General features: G+C 30.0%; 1 protein-coding gene across 2 annotated transcripts in view; it reads right to left on the bottom strand.

The window, feature by feature from the left end:
• Positions 1-15486, bottom strand: part of LOC107447646 (sterol O-acyltransferase 1) — a 59611-nt gene continuing 44125 nt past the window's right edge. For both annotated transcript variants that reach the window (XM_087153468.1, XM_087153469.1), the window contains exons 8-14: positions 15271-15346; positions 10207-10303; positions 8532-8805; positions 5625-5723; positions 4089-4221; positions 2105-2247; positions 1-550 (exon numbers count right to left, since the gene is read on the bottom strand). In XM_087153468.1, coding sequence (XP_087009594.1) covers positions 485-550; positions 2105-2247; positions 4089-4221; positions 5625-5723; positions 8532-8805; positions 10207-10303; positions 15271-15346 — 888 coding nt within the window. In that variant the 3' untranslated portion in view covers positions 1-484. The remainder of the gene's footprint in view (positions 551-2104; positions 2248-4088; positions 4222-5624; positions 5724-8531; positions 8806-10206; positions 10304-15270; positions 15347-15486) is intronic.

Genomic DNA, 15486 nt, shown 5'->3' with positions numbered 1-15486 from the left:
AGACATTAGATTTATTTATTACTTTGTGAAAACCATTTAATTTTAAATTTACAAGTACCAATTTATAAATCTTTGTTAAAGAGATACATTAATTGTGTATTTACGAACTACTACAAAATAGAAACAATTGAGGCACCAGATTTACTTTTTAGATTGTAAAAACAAAATCACATATAGTATAAATATTTAAATCCTTTGAAAAATACATATGAAGTCATTCTAAATAATAAAAGTACAAAAATAGTCTTTTGATGACCATTCAAAAAATGACACATTCCAAAGAATCTTGGATACCTTTTTTTTTTTTTTTTGGTTGATGAAAATGATAAATGAAATACTTTAAATCGGCAAAGAGTCTTTAACCCACATCCTGAAATATTTCAGTAAAAGCAACTTCAACCATTTCGAAGTAACCATTTTCGGAATACTTTTTCTAGATTCGCAACAGTTTTATTATTGTAGCCGCCATCTGAAATCATTTCTTTCACGCAGGCCATGTGATAACGTTGCAAGTGAAGGAACGAGGCAAGACGTAATCAAACCACGAATCCTGAAATATTAAAAGCTTAAAATTATTTTCAGCAAATTAAATCTGTACTTGACCAATAATGTTAAAAACGATGCTCAAAATAAAGCCGTAGTCCATTTCTTAGTTGGGCACATTTATACCTAAGAGATTTTTGATTAAAAAATCAGCCGATCCATATTGGATTTGCGGCTATAAATCGTAATTTTGAACCAAGAAAACAAGTGTTTCTCAACATCAAGTATTCGGACAAACTAGTCTTCCCGTTTTATGTGAAACTAACCAGCATTTGTGTTTCAGTGAGAAAAAAAAAAAAAAAAAGAAAAAAAGGAGAAAAAAAACCTTCTGATGCCACGAGCAGTATATGAATTGACCAGAAATCACAGGAATTTGGACCTGGATCATCTTAATGGGAAACTAGCGCCTTATTTTTCGAGCAATCACGACGTATACCAAGAATAATTAATTAATTAAAAGAATCAAATAAAACGATAGTACGTATTATGAACTACGCACAGTCTCGTTGTTTGAGAATTTTCGCAGCACTGAGGACGATATACAGGGTGGTCCTAAAATATGTGTCAAAATGTGAAGGTAGGTAGAGGGGACTTAAACAAGCATATTTCGTATAGGATTGTGTGTGCGGTAATGCCGCATTGAGCCGGTAGGGAGCGCTGATGATTGCGGCGTATAAAAGCGCTTGCTAGCTGGATTCCCGCACGGATCTCAAACAGCATGCATCGTTTTACCAATGTGCATTTCATGTATGAGGCTGCACAAGGAAACGAATTAGCTGCTTAGAGGATGTACAGGGAGCGTCAGAAATCACCTGGACGCTGTCTTCGGCCAGCATTGGATAGGACGGGGTGGTCAGGTTCCCTGGCCACCGCGTTCTCCTGATTTAACCTGCTTGGATTTTTTCTTTTGGGGTCACATTAAAAGCCTGGTGTACGAGAGTCCCATCAAGAAGATCTGGTTGCCCGCTTGTCTGTTGCTGCTTTACATGTGCTCGACATGCCTAACGTCTTTTCTAATGTACGCCGATCCATGCGCCGTCGCTGTGAATCTTGTATCGATGTTGGTGGCTGCTCTTTCGAGCACCTTTTGTAAATTGTTGATAAATTTTTATTTTCTTTTGTCTTTACTTGTCTTTTCAGTTTTCTCTGATTCATACTGCTTTACAAGCTAGTGCTTTAATGTCCCATTACCGCACACACATTCCTATCCAAATATGCTTATTTATGTCCCCTGTACCTACGTTTACATTTTTGACATATATTTTAGGACCACCCTGTATATTGCCTACTGGAACGTTTTTTTTTAATTTTTTTTTTTTACAAATACTGTTTTTTTCCAGATCGTTGTTAGTCTTGTAATTTGTGAGTTTTCTTTGCTCTGGAAATGAGTTTTTTACAAGATTAAGATTTTTTTTTGACAAGCTTCGCAAAAGATCTGTCTTTCAAATATAAATTTTATATGGTTTCAGCTAAAAACTGTTAAAATATGGCTGTTTTTAATTCTTTTTTTTACGGAAGGGATACACAATAGTTTTTAATGTAAAATCAGTGAGTATCTTACCAAAGTTCTTGGGCAATTGATTCTGGCATACCATTCTAAACTGTAAAATACGGTTAAGAGACCCCAACCTTGAAACATACCAATCCACAGAAATACGTTCCAAAAAGGGGATGTCCTTCGACGAGTAATGAATACCAAAATCACTAGAGGAAAAAAATAGTAGAAATTAGTTTAATCCTTTCAAAATGAAATGTTTCGATTAAAATATCATATTTCTATTTAATAGAAATAGAGATGGGCTCAAGAATCTTAAAGAGATTCTTTAAAATACCAAGCATAAAATATATAAAATTATGCATTAGTAGATTGATACATAATTTTATATTTTAATATGAATTTCTTTTTTTCTACCTGAAACAATTTTTTTCTATTGAATTTCTAACCTAAGTTACAAACATTTAAATACATCTTCCTACTTACTGACTAAAATTTTTTTGGGTTATAGTTGGCTTTATAAGCTTCTTTTTTTGAGTAAAATTAACAGTTTTTAATATAAATATTGCTAATTTTGCAACAAAAATAAATCGTTGTATTTACATATTAGATTAAATCATTAAAAATTAATTTTTTTAGGAATATTTTCCAACAGCTATAATCTTTTTATGAAAATTAAAAACTGATAAAAATGCATTTACCCAGCATAGATTTATATTACAAACTTTTAATAACTTCTGTTTGAGATAAACAATCATGTTTTTGATCTGAGAGCAATATTTATTTATTAGAAATATTTTTTTATAAACACTGTTCAATGTTTTTCTTTACGATAAGGATAAAGCTATAAAATAAATAAAGATTTATTTTTTGAAGTGCAAAGTACTTTTTGCTTTAGGACTAATAGCATTATTTTAATACAATCTAGTATTAAAAATGCTTTCATTAAGCAAAAGAAATATACCTTTTAGAAATTAAATTATTCTAATTTCGATAAGTTGCCAGTGTTATTGTGTTAAAAAAAGTTTTCTCACAAAGGCAGTTCACCAGATGAAGATAGACGAAAGAGAAATTTAACTTAACTTTGTTAGCATGTTTTGTATCAAATATGGAGTATAATTCTAGAAAATGATTAAATTCTATAATTGAAATATGAATTCGGACATTTTCACAAAATCAAATACTTAGGATGATCGGCAATGACTGGCCTTAATTTGTACATTCAGAATTCCTGCTAATAATTAAGCAAAAGAAATTTACACATTTAGTGTTTTAAATGAATATATAAATCACCACTGAAGAGGCGGGTCTGAAACATCAAATTTTGTTAGATTACAAGTAAGAGTGATTATTAAAAAATACATTTAAGATTCATAATGAAACTTAACTGTTTTTGTTTTCAGTTCCCATCAGATTTCCATCAAGTGTTTTTTTCCTTGCTTTATTTTTTTTTACAACCTCTAACGAGTATACTGTTTTTTCTTCATTTTTGACCAATATTCCAAATAATGTATAAACAATGTTATCGTGAATGACGGAAATCAAGACAATGCCAACAATCACATAGTCGCTTTGGTGAATGTCAAAAACATTTGTTATATCTGATTTTATATTAATTTATTCGTTGATATTATTATGCTTATTCGATATTTTAATATCAGCTGAGAATAGATTAGGAGTAACATCAGTGCCCGGAGTACCGGTTAAATGCATAGTGGTCAGTGGCACCTGACCTTAAAAAGATTGATGTAGGGCATATCGGGCAACTGTATACCGGGCAGTGGCACTTAACAAGACCTAGTATATATTTCGGACATTTACCAAAGCGAACTATGTGATTGTCAACATTCACCGGTGAAAGTCAACAACCACCCATTTCTGTCATTCACATATACACAAAGTCCCTGAACGATGCTTCAATTAAGAGAAAAATAACGGAGCGTCGTACCGGTACATTCCCCTCCTGCTAGTTGCCTAATAAATTCGAAAATAAATAATCTTCAATTAATGAAAAGTTTATAGCTAATATAAAAGTTGAATGTGTGTCTACCTCCGAAGCTGGAAAACAAAATGAAGAGGAGAGGGAAGACAAATTTGAAGCAGATGGCCAAGATGTATTCATGAATGATGGCTGATATGAGAAAGACAACTAACATGGCTCCAACTCTACTTCGACCGAGAAGCTAAAAAAGACGGAGATAAAATTATTACAACAAACACTTCTGAAAATTACAATAAAATAATAGTCAAAATTATTCAATATCACCTATTAATTACCTTCTCTGTTCATTGAGAAATCATCGTAAGAAACATTTATGCGTGAGAGGGGAATATTTTCAGAGTGTTCCATAATTATTTAGGGCAAAATTAGGAAAATTCGCAGCTGGTCTTTTGCAACATTTATGAGAGGCCACTTTTACAAAATTATTGCTTTAAATTTTGATAAGCATTCGTTAAAAACTTGAGTAATTTAAGTAGTTCTTTTATACTGCGCATGCGCTGAAAAATTAAAAAAAAAATTTTTTTTTTCAATTAATTTTGTAGTGAAGCGTAATTGGCAACTAATAAAAAAAATGTCCGATATGAATATCTTAAAAATGCAAAAATCGTAATTGACAACTAATAAAAAAAATGTACGATATGAATATCTTAAAAATGTAAAAAGTTGTAAGCTATTTTCTGAGCAGTTTTTTTTTTTGCTTTTTAAAAGAAGGCTAAATATGATAAGGGGTTTTCCGATTCCATTTTTAATAAATCTTGTTTAATAGTACAAAATGAAATTTGTGGAACATTCCTTATCACTTTACATTTTCTCTTAGAAAGTAAGATAACTACTTAGAAAATTGCTTGAAACTTTTATAAATTTTTAAGATATTCAAATAGGACTTTTTTCATTATTTGCCAAATACGATTCAACAAAATTAAGAAAATTTTTTTAAACTTTTTTTCGCTCAGTACAGAAGAACTACTTTAATGACTCATATCTTGTGCAGTTTTTAACCACTTTTTCTCAAAGTTTAGAGCAATAATTTTGTAATAAATTTTAAATCGATCGAAAAGCTTTGTATCATTCTATTGAATATTTTTAATGTTATCTTTAAAGTAGAAACGTAAGACAAAAAAAAATTTTTTTTTTTATTAAAATGTCCATATTTTCATAAATATTTAAGCTAGGTTTACGAAATTTTCCGCTATAATTGCTAGTAATAAATTTATTAGCACATTCGGGCTTTAATTAATAGCATAATTATTAGTAACAAATATAAATTTATTAGTAACAGACATAAATTTATTAGTACATTCTCTGGCATAAGGAGTTCAAAAATATTTTTTTCCGTTTGTAATTTATTGTCTGTCCCTCAAAACCTCAAAAAGTTTTAAGCTTCATTGATATGTATAGGAAATTGCGCTACCTTAACACCTCGAAATTTATAAATTGATTCTCAACGTATTTTTTTTGCGAAATGTCAAAAAATGTGTTAGTATCGAAGTGCTTCCATTATTTTGTCCAACCCCTGTATACCGAAATCTTATGTAAAAGACTTTGAAGACAAATAAAATTATGAATGAACATCAATAGACTTACTGTATACATATCTCGATAAATGTAAGAGTACAGCCAGTCATACACAACCATATTCCAGGAACGGTAATATTTGGCAAAAGAAGTACAGTTCCACCAGTCCTTTGGAGGGGGAAAAAAACATATTTAATGAGCAAATAGAATAAACGGATTACCAATTAATTATATTCTAAAAAACTCTTTTTAATTAATTATTTTTAAATTTAAACATTAACAATTTGCTTACTATTAACAATTCGCGAGTGGGAAGTGGACTACGGGAGTGGGAAGTATGTTTCTTACCTATGGTTTGTGTGGCCATCTACGGATAACTTCCAAAAATCAATGAAGGGCTTTGCTTTGTTTACATCAATGGGAATAACAGTAAAGGTTTGTGTGGGGTCAAGGAGTGAGACCGAGGAAGAGAAGCTATTTTCATTTGCTTATTTTATCGTTTCTCATTTTGTAACAATAAACACAGACTTTATTTACTCGGCGATTTATAAGAACACATAGCCGATTTTTTAATGTAAAATTTTAAGTATACCACCCACCGTTCTAACAAAATAAATAATAATAATAAATAAATAAAAACTGCTCCTAAAAACCAAAATAATTTTAGACAATCTGCTGAATGAATTTCTTTTTGTCAATCGATCTCAATCCTCCAAAAATAAACTAATATAGCATTGCTAGAAATATGGCCCAATAAAAGATTAATAAAATTAACGAAATAAAATCGTCAAAATGATCAATCAGATGAAACTAAAGGAATCCAGTCAATGAATATGTAAAGATGAATTATTGATCATGATCATTATAGTGCTCATATATTTCCCAACTTATTAGTTTCCTTCTATTTTCCCATGATTACTAATTTCCCTGAACTTGAAGGTGTTTCTCGTAATTGCCTTACAACTCCTCTCTCCTTTTTCAGACAATCAAACAGGTTTTGATGTCTTCACTTCTGCCATTCTTCGAAGTGATTCATTAGATTTCGAGTACGCTTTTTTTCTAGTTTATATATTAATGAGGCTCTTAATGTGCTCATTTTTTTATACTTCAAATCCAGACAAGGATATTAAAAATATAAATAAAAGTGAAATTAACAAATAAAGTGACAAATTTTCTCCCATCAAAAATATACTATAATTTTTTTTCTAATTTTTGAAGGTTAATCAACAGTTTCATAACATATCTTTAAATTTATTATAAAGTTTTTTTTATTTACTTATTAAATGTATTTTTCTAATTTTACGTTTTTTTTTTTCAACTCCCGAAATTTTAACTTAGACACAATGTAATTGTATATTTAAATGCATACCGGAATTTAAGCAAAAATAAATTAAACTTTCTATTTTCTGAACTTTACCTCAGGAAAAAAAAATAATTTTTCTAAGGTTCAGTAATAAGCGATGAAATATTTATTGTTAGGGCAATGACCTTTTTCATGTTTCGCCAAAGAAGGAGATAAAACTTCATTTCTGGCATTTGTTTCAAGGTCGGTGAGTGCAACTGCACCGGAAGGTATTCCCCCATCATGTGGTCGTGTCTCACAATAGGTTTCGATTGCACTCTCTGAAGTTGGTCAAGGATTTTTATGACTTACCTACAAAAGGCCTCTGCCTGAAGAGAGAATGCCTCATTTTAAAAAACACTTTTATGCGGTCTGTTAAAATTATTTCATCTTTTGCAACCATCGTTTTAAGATATGAAAGCGTTCATTTTAATCTTTTCGAATATAGTACTAATTTTTAAAAAGTTTTAGTATTAAAATTTTCATACGGGACGCAACGAAAAAGACGTGACAGTCTAAAAGATGTTAATGATATGCCAAAAAACCTGTAATCATATCTTTGAAATTAACCATGATTTTAATTTTTTTAACAAAAAGTTTTATATTATTAGCAGGGGACCGTATGAAAGGGCACCCAGATAATGCCACGTTTCGAGAAAATATTTATATCTTATTTTTTTTAACTGATTAATTTCTTATTACCCTACTGACTGATTACTCATTAACAGATGAAATTCTTAGTATCATACTGACTTATTAACTCATTGACTGATAAAGTTCTCATTACCCCACTGATTAATTAACTCATTGACTGATTAAATTCTTATTACCCTACCTACTGATTAACTCATTAACTAATTAACTAATTAAATTCCTGCTACCCTACAGACTGATTAACTCCTTAACCTGATAAAAGCATTATTTCATCGTCGTAAATTGCATTTTAATTATTAATAATTACATTCTTGTTAGTTTAATTAGAATGAAAGATTAACTTCCATTACTTTTTATTTTTATTAATTATTACATCCTTTTTTCATTCAAGTTTTTTTAAACTAAAGATGTAACAAAACATAATTAATGTAAAATTGAGTAGATAATGTTATTATAAAATAACAAAATTAGCAAAATAACATTACAATAATGAAATAAAATTTTAATAGCTAATTAATGCGTCCCAACGCTCTTCGTTTAAGGTTGACAAAAATATAATTATTTTCTACATTTAAATTTACTCGAAAAAAATGTTTTAAAACACTTACTTTATTATTTTCTTGTTTTAAAAGCTTTGCGCTAGGAAATTTGTACAAATTAGACAAAAACTCAACATTTTGATGGCAATAAAAAGAAAATAAATTTTGAAAACAATTGTAATATATAACTTAGCTCCAGTTGAAATTTAGACACTGCAAGTATTTGGAAAAGGTTTAAAATTTCGACTAACAACAATTTCTGATTATAGCGGACTGGTTAGAACTAGCATTGTTATGAGGTACAGAACTCCAATCAAGATTTAAGAGCTATAGCTCGTCAGAAAATAGAAAAAAATTTTGACTGCTCTATTTCACTGACGCGAAAGCGACTTAATAAAAATAAAGTATTGAAATATAACAACGATCAAAGTTGATACTTACGTCGTAAAACATACGATCTCCGAAACGCAACATTTCTGCAAATGCATTCAACCAACAATGAAACATCCCATAAAAGACTAAAAACATGAGGATTCCTCCGGCGAAGATGGATGTAGCTAACGTTCCAATAAACTTGACGAGTGGCATGGATTCGATTCCAGTTTTGTTGAAAGTGTCTACTATGAAATAAGTGCATGGAATGTAAGCACCTATAATACAGCAAAACACTTGCAAGAAATTCCAGGACACGTAACTCCAGCGAATTTTAGAAGTTCTGCAAAAAAGAAGTTAAAATAAAAATCAGAACAAACCATTATTACACAATACTTATAAACAAAATTCGCTTATCACGTAACATTTTCTAGGTAGGATTGTTTATTCCGCAGTTCTCCACCAAGTGGAGCTGTAAAAGTTCAGCCCAGGAAGCGAATAGCCACTTTATTGTACAAAGACACAATTTCTTTCTTTTAAATACCAGTTAAAGTTGATCAAAGGTTGATAGGGTGAATACAGTGGACATTTGAAATTTAACATTATAATAAAACTTATTTAATATATATTTAATATTCTCTCAGATCCAATAGTGTCATCACAATTATATGACACACTCTATTATATACTCACTTCCCCATACTTGCTACCATCTGAATGTGAGTAAAGTTTAATGGCACAAAAGCAAAAATCGGCTTTACGGTGCCCAAAATTAACAGTATTATGTAATCTAAGGAGCAATAAGAAGAAATACTTCTAAGCCACTGTGATTTTGCTCATCACCCATATTCTCATAGAATAATTCAAGAATATTTTGGAAGGGTATGACCTGATATCTGAAAGTTATCCAAAAAAGAAATTCTGCTTTTAGCTCGCATAGAAATAAAAATCATGACGAACTAATCAGATAATAAATAAAGTTAGAGAGAGAAAGTAAGCGTTTATAACAACACATGCATAATCGAAGTCAAAGACTATGCTTACCTTAGAATGTACAGTATAGTGGGTTGGAAGGAGTTATAGGTTGTTTCAAAGTACAATTTTCGTTGCTACTAAGAGACCAAGTACATATATAAATTTTAATTCTCGTTAAGCTTCTTTAAATAACAATTGGTGAATAGTTGGCAACATGATTACTAATAGTCCTAAGGAGCTATTTTATAAAAACGTTATGGAAATATGCTTAATGCTTAACATAATTTCTAAAATAAAACTGTACTATTAAGGTTTGTATCTTAATTATTATGCGTTACACATAAATAATATTACAGACTTGTAAATCATGAAATTGCATCAATGTATTCTTCAAATTGTTGATTGAGTTAATTGATGCACAAATCTTAACTGCAAATTAAATTGGGGACAAAATGAAGAATTTTTCGTTATCTTAAAAAGTTTTACAGAACTTTCGGGGAAAAAAATGTCAAAATTTTGTTGTAGTTTTTATACAGATAAAATTTTTTAAAAAAAAGTACAGATTTTTTCTGTCTTCAAAAGTCTGCGGAATATTTAAAGAAAAATATTTTCTGTAGATTAAACTGAAGAAAAGGTGCGGACTTTTTCTGCTTTCCTTCATTAAAATAACTTCAAAAATGTTTTTTTTTCCTCTACAGATTTTCTGCATGTTATTTTTATCTAGTACATTAGAACATTATGCACATTTAAAAGAATGAGTTTGTCTTACCGTGGATAGTTATCTCTGTAAACTAATGTAGGAGCAAAGAGAAAGTAAATAAGTTTTCCAATCTCAGGACAGGGAGTAGAGTCTTCTTTATCGCCATCTAAATGAATTATTTCAGTTAATTCCTAATTTTAAATAATGAATAAATAATTAAATTTACATTATTAAAGTAAATATTTAAAATTGAAAGAAAATAGCAATTTTAAGGCATTGATTTCCTTTAAATGAAAAATAAAAATTACAGAAATATTTTTTTAAGGTACAAATTAAGTAGAAATGAGTTAACTTTTCAATTCTGTGATGTAACATCCTATGAAGAATCAAAATTGCGATAGCATGTCTTCGGATCATCCTTTTGGATGCTTCCAGACCGTCGCCAATAGCCCATTGTGCAGCTCTAGTGCGACGAAATTAAAGTACCTAAGGTGTAGAAACTTCGTATTCTATTTTTTTTCAGCACCTAGCGTTTGAAGTTTCCAAAAGCTTACAAACCAGATAATCTTTAAAGACACATTACTTTTTTCTTCGAAATTGGATATGTGATTTCCTTAAATAGAAATTCCGGAGCCACGATGGCTCAGGGGATAGAGCGTTCGCCTTCCAATGAGGTGAACCGAGATCGAATCCCGGTCGATGCGAATTCCGCATCCGGCTTGCACCGACCACAGTGCTGACGTGAAATATCCTCAGTGGTAGACGGATCATGGGATAGAGTCCCCTTGCCGTCAGGCTAACCGTAGGAGGTTTTCGTGATTTTTCTCCCCATGTAACACAAAAGCGGGTTAGCTCCATCAAAAAGTCCTCCACGAAGGCAAATTTCTCCCAATATTCGATCAAGGAGTTCCCTCGTCTTCTGGATTGGGTTCAAAATTTACAAAACTACGGAGTTTAACCTAAGTAATCGTGAACCCAAAATTGGGTCGACTGTTCAACGACGGTTATAAAAATTCAGGTGAAATAGAATATGCGATGAAAAGTTTCTCCCGCTGTATGGCGACTTCTTAAGGGACTGCTTTCTTGCCTAATTTATTAGATCCAGATATTCTTCAAAATGCGGATACTCTTCTACCCTTCGCGGGTAAAAAATTAACCCTTAAAGGTTAAAAATCTGAATTCGTCGGGAAAAAAATGCGTATTTTTATTCAGAGAATATACGTTTTGTATACAATTTCTTTTAGCACTAATTAATTGGCATATTTGAGTTCACCTTCCTGAAACATTAATATTTGGACCTCAGTGAAAATTCGATCATTAAGAATAACAGTTATTTAGAGAGATATCTTTCCTTTTTGGCTCACTGTGACCCTTGGCAGGGAAATTCCTCACTAATGAGTTCCTTTATTTTAAGAAAAATTATTCTCTACTATCAAATCGTGCAAAAGAAAAAAAAAGAAAAAAAATTAAGAATCTGTCCCTAATGTTCGTCTTTAATAAAAATAATTTATTTGTACAAAAGAATAAAATAATTTAACCACAAAATTCCTATAAGCATATCGTTTTTCACGTTTTTTTTTCGTACGGGGAACTATTAAATCTTACTTATAATCGTTTAGAGGCTGGGGAAAAAAATCCTTCTAAATAATTTTTGAGCTGTTACTCGGGATTTCCTTCATTCATCAAACTGTTAGAAAAATGAAGGAAGAAAAAAAAAGAATCTTGTATTTTACATGAAAGAATTAAGCAAAAAAATTAAATAACCCTCATTTTATAAGCATTTTGAATTGAAATCCTTAACTTAAAGTAATCATAACTGGAATAATAACTACGGAAATAACCCAGAATATTATTAGAATAGTTAGATAATGTTTATTTTATCACTGAAATAAATCCAGATACATGAAAGGAAGAAAAGTAATGCAACATTATTCCGAGATAACGTCGTCTTTCTAAATATTGCTGATTACAATAATGTCAATTGGAGAATGTTTCTTATCACTGAAAATGACTCCAAAACATTTCTAAAAAGTAACGATTAAAAGCACAATCAAAATCTGGTTTTTACCCATAAGATTGTGAAAGAAGGTCATTTAACCGTCAGAAATTCATTTTAAACCACAGAACCGAAAAAAAATCAAATGATAACCTATGATGCTTAATGACTCTTTTTACTTAGTGTAAGTGAGGAAACTGATTGCCGCTCCTTAATAAAATAGATAGGTTTAGGTACAAAACCCATTTGGTCTTTTTAATTACTGGTCGGGAATAGATACCGTAGATTTATTTTTTATATCTCTAATACCAACTCCACGGGAGAGAAATACGAATTTCTGATGGCACACAATGGGACAAAATCAAAAAAATGCGGCCAAAATTAGAAAATTAACTTCAATGTTCTAAAAATTTATCACCTATAGGTTTTTTGGGGCGCTGATTTCAAATATGAAGTCAAAATTTCAAAAAAACAAAATGGCGGATGATTATTGAAAAAATTGTAAATAAATAAATACAAATTATTTACTAGTAGTTTTTGAGATCTTTGATTACAAATTTGTGGTTAATAATTTTAATTAATAAAGTAATGGACGTAAAATCGCAAATATTTATCAAAACAAATTTAAACTAAATTAATTGAATCAAAATATTTAAGATTGTTAATTACATATTCGATTATCGAATTTAAAATAAATAATGAATCTATTTTGCTACATATAAAAAATTTTGAAAATGTTATAACAAAAATAATAATCTCAAGTTTATTTTTATAATTTTTTCATTAATTTTATCATTATTATAAAAATGACACGAACTATAAAAATCGATATATCAGCCAAATTCGCAAATATCCGCAGCTCATTTTTTTTTAGTTCTTGAGTATATATACCAAACAAATGTACGCAATTTTTTTTTACCTCGGCAACGTAAGGCTTTTTTTATAGAGCACCCTAAAGTTACAATTTCATTGTACAGGCAGAAATAGGGAAATGGCTCTGGTTTTAATAGTATTTATATAAAATATTGAATTCATATATATCTTAGAAATACATTTATGTATGAATCATGCATAGTTTTAATATTTTTATTTACAATAAGGATTTATCATATTAATAAAAATTTAGCTGAAAAATTTAATTATTTTTATTTTGACTTTGTTTTCATTTAATTGCTGTTTTCATTAATAAACCTAAAAAAAAATACACCGTCATATTCCTTGGACATTTTACTACAAAAAACCATATTGAGATTTTTTTCCTTATAACTCCATTTTTTTTTATTTTTGACCGCGAAAAATTATTTTTGCTTCACAGTGTGGCAGCCAAAATTATAAATTGATTTTTCTCCCTTTTGTATATTTAATGCAATCTAATGCAGCTGTGATGGGATGGCATTCCGTGGAATTCTAGGGTTCTGAGCTACAGTAGGTTTTTATCAAAACAATAGTCTCGATTAAAAACTTCGCTTCAAAAAATTACAGATTGGAAATAACAGTTGACATGTTTCTAAAGCTCAAAAAATAGGCGCCCATTTTCAAAACTCGTCAGATTGAGAAGGAACAAAAGTGATTTGAAATATAAAAGGTCAAGTTGCCAACGAAAAATTGAAAAATGAAGGCGAGAAAAAAAACTGGAAAAATCACAGTAGTCTTGTGGGAAAAAAGCTGGGAAATAGAACAGGAAAAATCACAGTGGTCGAGAGGACAAATCAGGATAAAAGGCATATCCAAGCGTCATGGAGAGGTGGAATGGAATCGTCATGGAATCAGCATTCAGATGAATAAAACAAGATTCCAGGGCATCAATATGGGTTCTGATGTGAATGGAGTGCAAATATTCTTGGCAATGTCAAAATTGAAATTACGTCCAAAATCAGGCACTGTGTTTTTTATTGCTTTTTTCCTCTCTCGGCTACTGTGGTTTTTTCTAGTTTTGTTTTCTCCCCTTTATTTTTCCATTTTTGTTAACTTTACGTTTTATATTTCAAATCACTTTTGTTTCTTCTCATTCACGCCTGGCAAGTCCTGAAAATGAGCTCCTAATTATCAAGCGCTTGAAACATGTCGAATTTTATTTCCGGTTCCAATGAGTATGTTACCGTGAATGACCGAAATCAAGACCGAATGTCGACTTTCACCGGTGAATGTCAACCACCACCTAGTCGCTTTGGGGAATGTCCAAAATATTTCTTGTATATGATATTAATTTATTTGTGGATATTATTATAATTATTCGATATTTTAATATCTGAGAATAGATAATGTTCGGAGTATCGGTAACACGCATAATGGGCAGTGGCACTTGACCTTAAACATTGATGTAGGGCATACCGGGCAAATGTATGCACTTAACTAGACCTAATATATATTTCGGGCATTGACCAAATTGACTATGCGATGACATCATTCACCGGAGGAAGTCAACAACCCATTTCTGTCATTCACAGTAACAAGTATACATCATAATTTTTCATATCTATGAGTTATCTTTACTGAAATGTCTTTACCTTTGCTATCTTTACTTTACCTTTACTAAGATACATGATAAAAATAAAAATGAAAATTTGTAATTTTCTGTTATTGCTGAAAAAATATTGAAATTATTTATCTTTCACATTCATTTTTCTACTATTATTATTAAATCTTTTCATGTCGACTTTTCTCCTTGATAATTCAAGCAGGTTTTCTTTTTTTTTTTTTTTTTTTTTTTCAAATTTAAAAACTTAATAACTCAAAACTAGATTACTACAGGAAATTTGTAGCTTACATATTTTGGTAATTTTATTTTAATTATTTGAGATTCATAAATCGTGTTATGATTTTGATTCATACTTTTCCCAATAAAAAATTAAATTTTAATTTAGAAAATTTTTTTTAACGCTAATAGGAAAAAATAAAGGAAAGTTAAAGTCTGATGATTTTTGTTCGAAATAAATCAAAAAATAGCACAAAAAGAACCTAATATTATTAACCATGTCTCTGTTCATAATTTACTGCAATTTTACAATATTTCTGACAAAAAAAATTTTCTTAATCACATTAAATGAAATTATTTCATGAAGTAAATTGTTAACATTGGTGAAATTGGTGGCTAAATCAAATGAATAAAAAAAAGAGAAAAAAAAGGTTTTTTTTACCTTGGTGAGGTTTGTATCTTAAAGCTCTTGCGACATTCTCTCGAACAAAAGCATGGGTTTTCATAATAAGCCTAGCCTAGATTGAAAATTCCAAGAATGAAGTTTTGGCACAATACACAAAAATAAATAGATTAAACAAAAGTAAACTAGTTACACACTTTCAGATAGTGTTTTACTTTTAAAAGAATTCAAAAGATGATTGAAAAACAATTATTA

This window comes from Parasteatoda tepidariorum, chromosome 10, assembly GCF_982258835.1.
Source record: "Parasteatoda tepidariorum strain Cologne lab strain chromosome 10, Ptep-v5.0, whole genome shotgun sequence".
In the NCBI taxonomy this organism is placed as follows: domain Eukaryota; kingdom Metazoa; phylum Arthropoda; class Arachnida; order Araneae; family Theridiidae; genus Parasteatoda; species Parasteatoda tepidariorum.
Note: the sequence above shows the minus strand (reverse complement) of the source record. Positions and strands in the feature narration are given on the sequence as shown.